Genomic DNA, 15000 nt, shown 5'->3' on the forward strand with positions numbered 1-15000 from the left:
ATTACATTTTCTATTTTTTACGTGGCCTCCTGCTCCAGTTTGTTCTGGAAACTTACCTGGTTCCAAAATCACTACAATATAATACGTTTACTGAAGGCCAGGTTGATAGTTATATATAGTTCAAAGGAGACAACAGTTTGCAGAAGTCTGTTTGTATGTGCTTTGTGTATAAAACTGTAACAAGTATGTGTAGATTCTCATCTTTAAAATATCGTTCAGTGAACGGACCACTTACATTTCAAAAATGGACCACTGGAGGGAGCCGTTTTACACTTTACAGAGAGAGTATTGAAGAGTATTGAAGAGCTTTAATTGTGAACGCCCTTTAAAAGAATTTAAATCTTTTCAGAATAATTAAAATAGTGAAAATAGGCCCACTAAACATTAGTGTATCGCAATTCAGTTATTTTTAAGAAAGTAATTTGTTATTGTAAATCATTGTTCTAATGTCTGGAGGATAAAAAGAAAGTTTATATAATTTATTTTTTCATCTTCTTAGATGCAAACATCATTGTAATTGATATTTAAGGATTTCATAGTGATTTATACTACTTTTACTTTCTGGGCAAGCACTATAATATTACTACACATCTTATGAAAGGAATGCAATATACTTTTTCTCGCATTTTTACACGATTTAACAATTAAATCGTCAGCATCTGTTGCTGCTGTACCTAGTTTTTCTAAGAGCCCTGTAGCTGCTGAACCATGTGGAGTGAACCCAGCTGGCTCAACGGGGACCGTGTGAACTGCTCCCGTTCAGGCGGAGGGTGGCGCACCAAGCCAAAGGATTGTGTCCGGGAGCCTCTGAGGTCATCACGGGTCAGCGCGCAGCGCCTGACAACACACACACACACACACACACACACACACACACACACACACACACGCACACACACACGCACGCACGCACGCACGCACGCACTTGTTTACCACCAGAGATTAAAAATAGACATGTAAACGACCAATTAAGTCACGACAAATTCACTGGGCAGACACACTTGCAATAAAATATTACAGCAGTGGATGAGTTGTGATTGTTAGTTTTTCATGCAGAACCCAAAGCTCTAGGATTTAGGTCCAACCGTGAACCGTATGCAACAAACGTGTGCATTAGTAGCCTACTGTAGACGTTTCGTAAATATCACACACATTGAGGACAAGTGATCTGCTATCTTCAGTTTCATGTTCACATCTCTGCTCTCAACTGATTGTTTTCAGTTAATTTGAACTTTTAACGGATGTGAATATTTTCTGGCTCTGGGCTGCATTATAAATTACCAGTGGTACATTAGACTGGCTGCTGTGTAGCATAGACCTACAAAATAAACACAGTTAGTGACATCACGCACTAATAGGACCAGTCTACCTGAATGTGCAGCCAGAGAGTGATAAATGCGTCAAAGATGCTAAAACTAAAAATAAATGTGATTCATATCCCGGTTTTATTCAGCCAGTTGCATCAGATCTATCTACAGAGAGGAAAAACATGATGCGTATGCCCACATTATTTTTTACATGGTCTCATATCAGTGACGCCTACTCCTTAAAGCTAGTGTTAAATCTTAATGTTAACTGGGTTGTTTTTGTGTGTAGCTATACAGCAGTGACTCATTGTGTAACTAAATATTATACTACATACTGTACATTACTGCGTATGAGGGCTAATTAGACCAATGCTATCAAGACATAATTAAAAATCTATAAAGAATGAATACTAATTTGCCCTACACATTGCACCAATCCTCTCAGTCAAATTCAAGCAGTAATGTATATAATATATGTATAATATATTTTATCGCATACTTTATGTGGGCTTTATATATAATTAATAATATTTCTCATGAAACAACTACTCCCAAACTACAAGTAGTTTTAAAAAAAGCAACAATGGCACCATTTCATAACGGTTGCCAAAAGATGAATATAAAAATAGAATGTAAAAATGTGGATAGGTAGTGGCTTAAGAAATATAAATACATCAAAGGGTATTTATAAAATCCGATATTAGTCAGGTCATTTAATGAAAAATTTGAACGAGGAAATACAATTTTCACATTGCAGATGTACATAAAATCCTTACGCATCGTTTGACCTACTGACGCAACTCTTGGCGTTACAAAGTCGCCACAGCAAAAACTTCCAGTATTTTATTCAGTTTAAAAAAGCAAAAGCACACAAGTCCCTCCATGTTTCAAAGGACAAACACATAAAAAGTGTAAAAGTGCACAGTGAAGTAATTGGATTTAATGCCCCCGTCCCGCTCGCTCGCTCGCTTTTCTCTCCATGGTGCTCTGAAAACTCTCCAAACGCTTCAGATGTCTTGTGAGCCTTTCTTTATCAACCTCCGCTGCTTTTTATTCTTCCACATCGCTCACAGGATCAAATATATCCAAGCACGGTAAAAGTTTCGAGATTAAAACGTTCTCAGTGACAATAAAAGAATCGGAGCAAACTGTTTTGGCGCATGAGAGCAGTTTGAATCTGTGAGGAGCGCACACAATAAACCTGTTGTTAACCTTGCTGTGAAAATATGTTTGAAGAAAACAGCCAATTGTTGTATGAAATGTATTCAAGTATAAAATAATGCCCTTTGTTTGGGGGGAAAAACTTCAGCAATGTGAGGGTACAAAAGTCCCCTGTGGCATTTACTAGCACCCTTTGTGCAGTTTGCGCTTTGGCGTCTCCACTTGGCGCATTACCCAGGCCCCTTTAAACGCGATTGTTTCTTTCTTTCTAATGACATTTACCGGATCAAAACATGCTGTTAATTCGATCAGAAAGCTTCACCCTTCATAACAATGGCAGTATAATTTCTCCCAAAGTTTGTTAAGTTGACCGAAATTAGGCAAATGAATAGAGGTCTCCAGGCTACCCATCTTGCAGGTGACGGGGAATAATGCGCGTTCACACCAGCTGCATTCTTCTTTATTTCTCCCTTTCTTTCACAGCATTATTAAAATTTAGGCCAATGAAACTATTCATTCGACTGAATAGACATTTTCTTATAGGATAATAGGATACAAATTGAGCCTCTCCAAAGAGTCTCCAGTGGTGGGTAACCCTCGTGTGCCAGAGGCTGCTGGAGACGCTGGCCCTGACGCAGACGAGGCTCGTGTGCCAGGGCTAATCACACACCTGCCGAGGAGTCCAACAAAATAAAGAATGTAAACAAAAAGCTTGCCATCTCTCATAAAAGATGGACGTGTCACCAACTCGTGTGAGAAACGCCGAGAACAAACGGGGGGACTCCGTCTCCAAAAGATCTCCCCTGAACTTGGCGGAACAGCCTATTAAAGGCTTACTTAATTACTCTAATGACACTGGACAGGCCTTAAAACTCGGACCGGGGTTGGATGAGAGTTAAGATCGCTTGCTGGGATTTGTAAACAGGCAATCGTGTGAGAAACGCGAGTTGGAAGAAAGAGGGTCTCTTTTCTCGCCGGCTTTGTTTTCAGTGCGCACAGTGCGCCCCGCCGGATCAGGCGATCCCAACGCTCACTTCTTATTTCCCGCCTGGGTTGTTACTATGCAAATAATATTCCAAAAGTAATCACGTGTCTTTTGAACAGCCACGTGGATTAACAAAGCAGGTTTGCCCCCCTGCTAGCCCATGGCTTTAGATTTTTACTATTTCTTTTACTGATCCTAAATGCACACATTTACCAAATGCATGGCTCTAATCCCATGGAATAATTTACACCATGAATGCCAGAGTCCCTTGGATGATCCCTTTATAAGGACCAGCTCTTTCCTCAACCTTCAGTCTGCTTCATCTACTGCCAGAGCATCTCGTCTCTTCCATTTCCCGCTGCACTGATTTTTGAAGAAGTTAGTCTCCTCGATGGCATCTAAAATGAAAGACAGGAAGGTACGCGCTCCATGTGCGTTCTGCATTCTAAGGACTGAACCATTTTGGCAACGCTGCATTTTTAACACGTTTGAGTCACTTAATGGGATTTTCTATTTTAGTATTTACATCTAATATGGTTCGACTACAACTTGGAGTAATTTTCATGCTAGTGGAGGGGAAATCTAATGTCCACCAACTCTGTGGCGCGCGTTACTGGATAACCATGGCGCGCTACAGGTCTAAATAGCCTATCTTACACTTACGGAATATTTGCCAGTTTTAACGTAATTAATCGGGCTACAAAAACTAGCACTATTCTAAATTTGCTAAAATTTCAAACATTTCCAATAAGGCGTCGGAGTTATACAATACTCAGAGCGCAGATGTCTGCCGCGCGTTTTGGAGCAGCGGCGCGCGGCGCGCAAAACTCCGGGATTTATAGATGTCATCATCAAGATTCCAAAATATTTTGAAGCTGCATTTGGTTTTATTTATACCTTTCTGGCTGTTTTATGTTTGTATTTCTGACTAACACAATAGCGTTGAATGAGGTGTTTATATTAACTTTGTGTGCTAATGTTTTCTCTCTTCTTGTTTTCGCAGAGAACTCCCATCTCTCACAAAGTCATTGAGAAGCGAAGAAGGGACCGCATTAATCGCTGCCTTAACGAATTAGGAAAAACTGTACCAATGGCTCTGGCAAAACAGGTATTTTAAAGTGTAATGTTACATCTGTGTTGAACATGTCCTATTTATTCTACAGTATTGGTAATTTAGCATGAGCAGGTTTATCAGACAATGTTCATCAAATACTTTGGCCGTGCCATTTGGAGTAAAACATTTTCTAATATTGGATTTTTTTGGTTGATATTTTGGTAGAACTCTGGGAAACTGGAGAAAGCTGAAATCTTGGAAATGACAGTTCAGTACCTGCGAGCACTCCACTCAGCAGATTTCCCCCGTGGGAGAGAAAAAGGTGAGTCAGCTTTTTAAAGAGCTCCGACTTTACGCATCTCAACCCCATATGTCTGTTAATAGACACAGTGATAATTTCTACAATTCTGATTCGGTAAAAACTCTGAGTTATTTGTGTAGTCATGTCATTTTTTGTTTAACTAGACTTATATGTATACATGTTGTTGCGAACCCAGCTTTACGCACAAAAATTACGTTGCGTCAGTCAGACTTGTTATTCATTTAGTATCTGCAGGGCTGTAATCGCTGTTTACCATGATTCATTCCAGGTGAGCTTCTGGCTGAGTTTGCAAACTACTTCCACTACGGATACCACGAGTGTATGAAAAACCTGGTGCATTACTTGACCACAGAGGACCGGGCTGAAACAAAAGACATTAAGTACGCACGGATCCTCGCCTTCTTACAGTCTAAATCCCGTGTGGTCACCGAGCCTCTGTTCGGCTCCGTCGCCTCGATGCCAGAACCGTCTGACTACCTCAGCCAGCTGCACGCCTCTCCGGAGCACCAAAGCCACAGTCCGTCTGACTCCGTATACCAGCAGAGTCCACCGGGACACTTCTCCTGGCACAGCTCTACCCGCAGCCCGGGCATCTCGTACCCAACAGTGCCGCTCTCTGCGCACACACAGCAGCACGGTGGATACTTGTCACCGGTGCAGGGACTCGATCATCACTATTTCAACTTTATCGGTCACACGCACGCAAACACGTTTAGTTTACACAGTGCGCAACATGCCATGTAAATAGTTTTTCTATGTTTTGTTTTTATTTATATATTTGTGAATGACGGAAATAGATATTGTACATGTTGTGAATAAATTCCTCTGACTAAAACTCAATTTGTTTTGGGATCATTTACACTCAGTTTTAGGTGCGCATAGGTGACGCTCTGTGCGTAAATCTATTTGATCTCCAAAATTACAATCCTGTTACCTTCCGGTTGGCATGAAGAGCAAATAAAAGCAACACAAACGACTTGAAGAGAGAAATAAAAATATGTCCAAGTGCAACTTTGTGAAATTTTATTTCAAAATGTTATATTTTCAAACTTCAGTGAATTAGTAGTTATTTTGTGATTTTTCCTGACACATTATTGATGAGTAAAAATATAGGCTATGAAGGCTTTCTATGAAGACATTTCTAAAGTAAAAGATCTGTTTGGAGTCATTGTTCATAGTAAATGAATCAGACTCAACCTTTAACAAAAGGCTCACTATTTGTACACCAGTTTTCTTCAGTCTGGTCCACAGACCTGCTGATGGGCTGATCTTTTGGTTTAATGGGTGTCACAGAAGGTATTCAGGGTGCAGACATGAGCCAGATTCCCACTAGGCCACCCGCTCCTGATTTAAACAAACAGCAGTTAACAAAGCTATTGACTCACTCAACACTCCCCCTTCCTCAACATTCAAATCTGTATTTGAATGCAAAAAACTAAATGTAACCTTATAAGGAAAAGCAAGTCAATAAAGAGTTTCACACAAGGCCCATATAGTTTCATAATGAAGGAAACCAACGCAACTGTGATGTGTTGACATAAGTTGTTTTCCTTCTGAACTAGCCAAGTTTGATTATTGCTATCTGTTTAGGGAAAGGAGGTTGATTATTCATCATGAGTAAAGAGGGATGTTATTGCGCTTCTTTTTTATTTTTATCTTTCATGTAAAATGTGTTCTTCATTCATTGAGAGCTGCATCACATTGCCCTGAACAATTTTATTAACAAGAAAGAAATCTGTGAGATTTTTTTTTTTAAGATTACTTTTTGGGCATTTTAGTCCTTTAATGAAAGGACAGCTGAAGAAGTGAAAGGAGAGAGAGGGGGAATGACATGCAACAAAGGGCCGCAGGTAAGAGTTAAACCCAGGAGTGCTATGCCGAGAAGTGAACCTCTTTATATGGGTGCCAGCTCTACCAACTGAGTTATCCGGGCACCCAACAAAACTGTTTTAACAGTGACTCCTAAGCCATTTAAACTTTTCTCTCTATAAAGGAAAGCCATATTAGTAAAGTTACTGTCAGGGACCTTTGCATTGCCCACAGAATAAGAAATTACTCTGATAAAAAAGAAAATTGTTTTTGCCAAGCTTGTGTCTGCTATGTGGGAGCACAGAGTTTCTATGAATGCATTTAACTGCTTCCAGGTTACTTCTGTCTTTTTTTAAGTAAGTTGTGTTGGAGAAGTTAAAAAAGGGAGCGGGGGGGGGGGGGGGGGGGGGGGGACGACTGCTTGTGTTTTATTTTAACCAAGGAGCCCCATTGTGGTGCATCTGAAAGGGGAACGATCTCTGCGTCTCTTGTGCTTCATCCTTGAGTGATTGCGAAGAAAAATAATCAACACCATGAAATCAAAGTTTCTCTCTGAAAGGGTTACAGAAAACTCTTGTTCTTCCACTTTTCCTTTAAGAAGCAGTCGTCACATGACATATTTACACAAATAACTCAGAATCATTACACATACCTTTCTGTTGTGTCAAAGTAGGCCATGATACCTTACCTTCCTAGATGGCACTAAGCAAGGTGTGCTGTAGGTGCATGTGTATGCTGACACCTATGGACAGATATGATGGACAGAAGAATCGTTTCAGGGTGGATGGGTACAGATGCAAGGATAAGCTCACATTAATCGCCTGAATGGTTGGATAAACCCACATTAACCAGCCCCTGACCAAAAAGACAAGCAACAAGAGACTAAATGAAAGCAATGAAAGACAAGTGTCCACGCAGATGGAAAAGTGACAATACCATAAAAGAGAAAAGGCTTTGAGGAACTACTTGGATCCCTACAGCTCCAATATTGGTTTAAATCCTGACTCTAAATGGGGAAAAAGACTCATGTTCAGCCAGATGAGAAAGATTTAACTTCAGCACATCATATGAATAATAATAAAATGAGCATGGATAAAAAAGGACTATTTATTGTCATGTAAACTGAGCCGCAGTGGTAAAGCTTCACTTTGAGTATGTTTATCTTTCACATTAATATCACATGCTGAACATTAACAAACCACTCTTTAGAAAAACTATTCATCACTGAATCTCAAAGGAAAATGAGATTCCCACTGAAAGTCCATACTTAATTAATGTGAGGAAGACCAGCAAAGTTTCATCACTGTGTGGAAAAAGAGACGATGATGGAAATAAGTCTTCTAATCTGTATCTTAGAAATGTTCATGTAACCTTTTTTTAAACAAATATGTAGTTGTTTTGTTGTGTTGTGTGTTTAATCTTTGTATTTACTTTCATATTTTATGCTCTAGATTTGAGAGGCAACGTATTGTACTTTTTACTTCACAATATGTATGAGTTTATTAGGCAGTTTACCAACAAAACATAGAAAATCAGTCTATAATATGTGATTTTTTTTTTTTACAGATTAATTGACCCAGCAGTATATATAATCATTGATGTTGGCGCCACCTCGACCAACTACATTACAAACTAGTCCTTTAAGGGGTCACACGCCCAATAGGTTAGCTGCTGTCCCACAAAGAGGGACCCGTAAGTGCCCTATAATATATATAAGTGTCTGACAGCTCCTGTTTTGATCTTTGCACCCGTATAAGCACACAAGCCAGGCTTAGACGACTAGCTAAGCTAACAGCAAATGTCTTTTCCTTTACCATGGTGCAATGGGTTTGAGTTGCTCATCCGATAGAAGAAGAAGGGGTACAGTTGAGCTTTGGGATCATAGCCAAAGAACAAGTTCACAAGCTGTGAGAAATCCAACAGTCAGTGATGGTTGGTAATCAAAGTCCTCCAGTGGCATCGGATCTCTGACGGCTCACCTCAGGATGGATGTCTGATCCCCAGCATGAAAAGACAGAGACATAGAGCAGGGGGGGAGGGGGAGCGGGAGACAGAAGAGAGTGAGAGAAACAGAAGCAGTGAGAGATAGAGGGAGTGTTAAGAAAAGGGGGGAAAGGGATGAAGATCATTCCCACAACAAATACCAGTATCTCACAGGGTTTAAAGGGCCTCCTTTCTGTACCCCCCCCCCCCGGCCTTTACCAATAATGCCAAAACTTGGCAGCCAACCCAGAGCACATGAGCAACAGTTTCCCATCAGAGAGAGGCAGCTATCCTACTGCCTTGGCACCAGCAATGTGTGAAGAATGACGGCCACTGTAAGAAGAGAGCAGACATGAATGGAGTCTGTTAGGAGAAAAGAACACAGCACATATCAATGCCTTCTGATTGTCTGGGAGGGAATCTGGTGAGAGCACATCAATGAGCTCACAACGAGTGTAAAAAGTGTCATTTGATATGATGATTCTTTTTTTTTTTAGAAAAGTATGTTTCTAGAGGTGAACACAAAAAATGAATGTAAAATCATAGTGTTCATGGCAAATTTGTTGTTAGGCCCAACATATCAGTTATTAAATCTGACTAAATTGCTTTTTCACTGTTGTCCCTTACCCCTGCCAAAGGATGAGGGCTTCACCTTCTTGCACTTGGCACAACCCTCTAAATGCTCACCAGCAATGGCATCAGATTATGCAAATCCGTGGAGATGTCCTATTCAACACTATCTCCATTTAGAACTGAGATATTTGAGCCAAAAATGAATAGAGTGATAAAAGGAGCAGTGTCTTAAAGCAAGAACAGAAGAAGGGTCGAAGACCTCTCTGATATAAATGAAGACATAATGAATACTGTACATAATATCCCACTGTGGACCATCATTGCAGTCATACCCACGTGTTGCTTGATCTTTGTCTTCTTCTTGTTTTGTTTCATTTTCTCGTGTAGAGCACACAGCCGTCTGTGAACTTAGAAATATGGAGGCAGAGCGACCAGCATGGGAACTGTCCAACAAGCGTGCAACAACACACTATAGAAAAGAGATGAGGAAAAAAAACAACAAACAAAAAGAAACAAACTGAGAGCAAACTCTTTGTTATTCATGGGAAAAAAAGAGCAAGCTTGTTAACTTGCACAATTAAGGCATCATTTGCCAAGAGAAAGTGCAGTTCTTTGTTTTTAGGGGGACAAAAGGTTTAGAGAGCGTGTTTTAGATGTGGTGCTGTGAGTTCCACAAGGGTGGGTTTGGTTATCTGGTGTGCCACAACAAGGGACACTTTTGTCACGAGCACAGACAGTGTGACATCGGAAAGTGCTCGAGATAAATCAGGTAATTTTGCATGGTAGTTAGACAAAGAGTACCATACAGTCCAGTTCCTGTGTGCGTTTATAAAAGGAGTATGTGTAAAGAGGAGGCAAATATAACAATAACACCATGTGAGTAATTTCACAAGACGTCTCCAATAGAGTGGCATACTTTATGATTTAAGGCCTTTTTGTAAAAGACTAATGGCATTAAGTTGGAAAACATCAATAAATTATTCATATTTGTAAGAATATGTTAAATTAAAGAACCCTTAATAAAGATTGTTACCTTATTTTGCATTCCTGCGGAAAGATAATTTGCAGAGATGCCATTTCTAATTTTTTTGCAACATTTTGCTTTTGTGAGGTAGTCAAGGCTCTGACTTCTCTACAGTTCACCAAGCTTCAACCACTGGCCGATATAGGCTTACTGGCCTTTATCAGGGTGATGCCTGCCACACAAGTCATGAATATATACAAACCATATTACAATTAACTTTTTAAAATAGTCATTGCAATGTTTTATCTCAACTCATTGATGGGTTAAGATCTACCTAATTTTTTTAAACACAGTACTACAGTCTTTTCCATTTCTAGATGTTAATGGATAATCATACAAGCCAATCTGCAGTTGATCTTAACCCCTACATTTCCTGTTCTTCTCAAAAAAATCCTGCTGTTTGAGAACTGGTATTAATTTAGTGGACACAAAATAGAAGATAAAAGTTCTTAATGTAACCTTCTTTGGCTTAGACTGCCCAAATAGAAACCAGAAATGTTTCCATGTTTAGGAGCAACAAAATTGACATTGGAACTACTTTTTTACCAAAGAGCCACTATTAAATAAAAATAGTTGACAGCCCAAATCTGTGGATAAGTGGAGATATTCTCACCAGAAAGAGATTACTTTTAAATGTAAGAAATCTCAAATGGTGTAAAAATAACTAAATACATTTTCATTAGTAAAGTTTGATTTTACATTAATTTTTCGGCTATAGTTACTAGTTACTTCACAGATACAATATTTTGATGAGCTTTCAAAGTAGGATGTCTTATTAAAGATTAACCCCACCCAAAATAGTATAACTCTGTTAAATTAGCTTAATTTTGACGAAATTACCTATAACACTTAACATGCTAATATCTGTTATATTAATGCACTAATTATTGTCTTTTACTTTAGTAAAGTAACCAGATAAAAGCAAAACTATCAGCATGGCTGGATACCATCAGAGTAAGTGAAATTGTAATTTGGGTCAACCTGTCCTTTAAATGATGTATAACAAGGGTTTGTTCTGGTATTTTACTAAGACTTTACTAGAAGCAAAGCTTTTCTCTTTGCATCAAAATGGAAATAATTCAATTATCCTGTTGAGTTGTAAAGCGCTCTTGTGCCTGTCATCACCTCACTTCTTATTTCCCAGCATCACACACTTAACTTGCCTCTTTCTCCTCTATTCTGCAAGTAGAGCTCAAGATCTCCAGCAGCACAGGAACTCTTATCTTGGGATTCAATGAGAAGAGACGTCCTTTCAGCTTCAATCACTCTCGTGCTTGTGAGGCTGCATTCACGTGTGAAGGTTTCTATGAGGAAGCTTTTAGGTTGTACTGAAGCTGGTTTATTCCTGCCAGAAATCTTTCTCAAACATAACGCTTCAGTGGCGAACGGAGAATATGGAATCTGACACCGTGAATCAGGAGAACGCAACATGAAGCTCATTGGGAATGTGAAAGGCCGTGTGTGTGATGTGGTCAGACGGTCACATATGAGGCACCTGACAAACTTGACGCCCCAGTCCACTCTTTGCAGGGCCAAAAAGAAAGGGTAAATAAAACCCAGAAGTCCTAATGTGCTCCTTGTGCGCTTGGCTGGACTTATGAGGGGCGAGCATGGTATGTTTGCCCTTTTGTCCGGACGCTCCTCTGTATTTAGCTGTGTTCGGGGCCAGAGTAAGGCCAGCAAGGGGGGACCCCGGGGCGCCACAGGTCACCCTCTGAGGTCACCCTCTGAGGTCACCCTCTGAGTAACCAATCCAGAAAAAGACATAAAGCAGAAATCAGATTGGCAGCCAGTGAGTGTCTCAGACTTCATCTCAATTGACTGCATGTGGTGACAGAATGCTTTTAATTGAAGCTTTTAATTAAAAGAGCTTCTTTTTTTCATGAAAATGAGGATAGAGCAGAACTAAAGAAATCCACACACCAAGAAGAGACACGCGGTTTTCAAAATAAGAAACAATATTGTAAATTGACTGTTTCCTTTTGGCATTACAGTGTTTAAACAGTCTGATTGGTGTTTTTTGTCAGTGGTCATCGCGGTAGTGGGCGAAGCGGTCATACCCTCAGTGACCTCACTGTGACCTTCACAGCAGGGCACCCATGTCCGACACCAAGAACATGATGCAGCACAACACAGGCTATGGATCAACAGCCACATGAGGCAGTAAATCAGTTTGAAAAAGTACAAGTCACTTATCAAATGAGACGGACCGGGCTGCCAGAAAAAACAGAGATTTTGATTGATCGTTTGAAATATATTGTATATTTATACATACATATTTTGTTATCTTCTCATAAGTGTGAGAGTGTTTTATAGTATATACACAACTGTTAAAGGCAGAAATCATAAAAACCAAGCTCTGCTTGTGAGAGTTTGAGTGTGCTGCTAAGACAGTTCGCCATAATTATGAAATATTTTTATTATTTTTTATTATTTGTTATGTCTTTGTTAACTTTATGTTTAGAGCAGTAGAAAGGTAAAAGGACATGAGAAGAGACAGGGTGGATGACATGCAAGAAATGTCCTCACCCGACTCAGACTGGAGACATTGTGATGACAGGGCCAGTCTTAAACCACTAGGCCACCAGGGTGCACTCGTGACTCTGAATTGGGGCTAATTATAAAGAGAGACTTAACTTATCTGACCTGAACCCTGTTTCAATCCCAAAGCACAGTATGTGGATGTCAGAACAGTTTGTTTTTCAAGTTAAATGTTGTGGTGCAATTAACAAAGTTGAACAAGTTGCATATAACTTTCATTAAAATGGCTGAGGAAAAAAAGTTATAATTTATACTACATATACTGTATCTGTTTTGTCTGTGCGGTTTGTCAACATGTATGTGAAAAAAAAAACATTTCAGTAGTTTTAATTTTACTGTGCACAGGGATGCAATGTAATTATCAAATAATGTCTTCTGTGGTTTAATTTTTCTACAACTAAAATTAAATAAAGTTTTTGGTTTCATTTTGGTTGAACTCTTTCAACCAAAATGGACCAACAGCTGATGTTAAAAGTTCATAATAATATGAACCATCATACAAATGAATGCTGTCATACATTTGAATTGTTAATGCTTATTGTTCCCAGTGATCACATTTTTTATAGATAGTGAATAGTGAAGATTATTCATAACCTTGGGAACAGTAGTATAACAAAAATAATCTGTATTTAAAGGTCAGCTTAATAGATTTTTGACCCAATCTCATCCTCTATTAGCAAATTAAATGTTTTAAAACCATTCAGTGAGTCCATGAGATGCAAAAGAAAATTTAATTTTCATAGCGCTTTTTAGGGACTCAAAATCGCTTTATTAAAAGGACTTGAGTTAATATTTATAATTATTATTATTGTCATTATTATTATTATTCATATTATCATTATTGTCATTGTTATTATAGTCGTTTCAATAGGTTTATCTGACATTGCTGCAAAAGGTCACTCCTTCTGACCCCTTCCATCTCCCGTTATGAGCACAGAGCCAACATCCAAACAAAAGAGCATTTTTTATGCCCAACATTAATACCTATTAGGAAAACAAACAAGGGCTTGAGAGTGCATTATTCAGACCTATCTGCGGCACTCAGTGTTGGCAGCTCTGCCCTAACAGCATGCCAACATCGGGGGTTACTCTCAAGCTTCCTGAGGCGGGGCAGGGATCCATTCAAACAACGATCAAACAAACTGCTTCTGTGAATATCTGAACAGATTTTACGTTGTTTGGTATTAAACCTTATTGTAAAAAAAAAAACTCTTCAATGTCACTATTTAGAACAAAAGTATATGATTTATGTACTTTTACCTTGTAAAGACAAAAAAGCAACATTCTGAATAAATTTAAACTATGGGGTAAGCATACATTTTGTAAATAGAGATATTACCATGTCACTATTTGCAGACACTCTCCCTCTGCTCTGTGTAATAAACAGGACATTTAAAGAGGCTCCTATTACATTATAAGTCTCATGCCAAATGCTTGATTTCCCAAACATATTATTGCATCTAAGTGATGCTGCTTTTCCCCACGAAATCTGTATCATCAAATCATCATAAATTAAGAACAAATTCAAATAGTTTGGAGTTACACAATAATGAAATTGCCAAGAAGTTTCCCTTTTCATTCCATTATAGTGTTGGCAAGAAAATGCATAAAGATACATCTATTAAAAACTTTAACAACAAACTTAGGATTCGGTTGTGTATTCTCTGCTAAAATCCAGAGGTAGACTGCTAAATGGGAGGATTAAAAACTGCCACAGAACAAGTCAGCATTTGTGAGGAGAAGACACCCACAGATAACTTTCTGAATGGCCGCTAATGCTTCTCCTTTTCTCTCCCCATCATAAGATAGTAGAAAAGAGAAAAAGGACTAACAAGATGCACATTTTACATTGAAAACTGTTATTGTTCCCCTCCTAATCTGGCCCACCATCTGAGAGGAGGGCTGCGCTAAAGAGTGAGGGGCTTTAATGGGAGGACGAGAGCCAACTCAGGGACAGGGGAGGAGAAGGGAAGAGAAAGAGGGGAGGCAGGGGGTTGGTCTTTGGCTTTTAGGAGGGGATCAGTTGGGAAGTGTAGAATGGATGTTTCTTTTTCTTTATGGGGGGAACTTTGTATTTGACTGTTGTTTGTATCTGTCTTTCAGGGGCCTGATCCCCGTGGGCCTGGACAGAGAGATGCTTCTATATGTGTTAGCATGTGTGGAGTAGTGAGTATGTGTGTGTGTGTGTGTGTGTGTGTGTGTGTGTGTGTGAGAGGCAGCGAGAGACTGATGGTGGGATCT

At 39.3% G+C, this 15000-nt stretch overlaps 1 protein-coding gene across 1 annotated transcript; it reads left to right on the forward strand.

Annotated features, from left to right (window-relative positions):
• The first annotated feature begins 3623 nt into the window (after positions 1–3623).
• Positions 3624–5656, forward strand: helt (helt bHLH transcription factor). The gene is made up of 4 exons (XM_034890460.1): positions 3624–3871; positions 4457–4561; positions 4733–4829; positions 5098–5656. The coding sequence occupies exons 1-4, from the start codon at positions 3845–3847 to the stop codon at positions 5571–5573; spliced, it is 705 nt and encodes a 234-aa protein (XP_034746351.1). The 5' UTR covers positions 3624–3844; the 3' UTR covers positions 5574–5656.
• The last annotated feature ends 9344 nt before the right edge of the window (positions 5657–15000 follow it).

Source organism: Etheostoma cragini, chromosome 2 (assembly GCF_013103735.1).
Source record: "Etheostoma cragini isolate CJK2018 chromosome 2, CSU_Ecrag_1.0, whole genome shotgun sequence".
Classification (NCBI taxonomy): Eukaryota; Metazoa; Chordata; class Actinopteri; order Perciformes; family Percidae; genus Etheostoma; species Etheostoma cragini.

Bases quoted from the DNA above. Each gene is read 5' to 3' on its own strand.
- helt (XM_034890460.1), top strand. From the start codon at position 3,845: ATGGCATCTAAAATGAAAGACAGGAAG. The intron at 4,562-4,732 runs GTATTTTAAAGT...ATATTTTGGTAG, and splicing joins CAATGGCTCTGGCAAAACAG to AACTCTGGGAAACTGGAGAA. The intron at 4,830-5,097 runs GTGAGTCAGCTT...GATTCATTCCAG, and splicing joins CCCCCGTGGGAGAGAAAAAG to GTGAGCTTCTGGCTGAGTTT.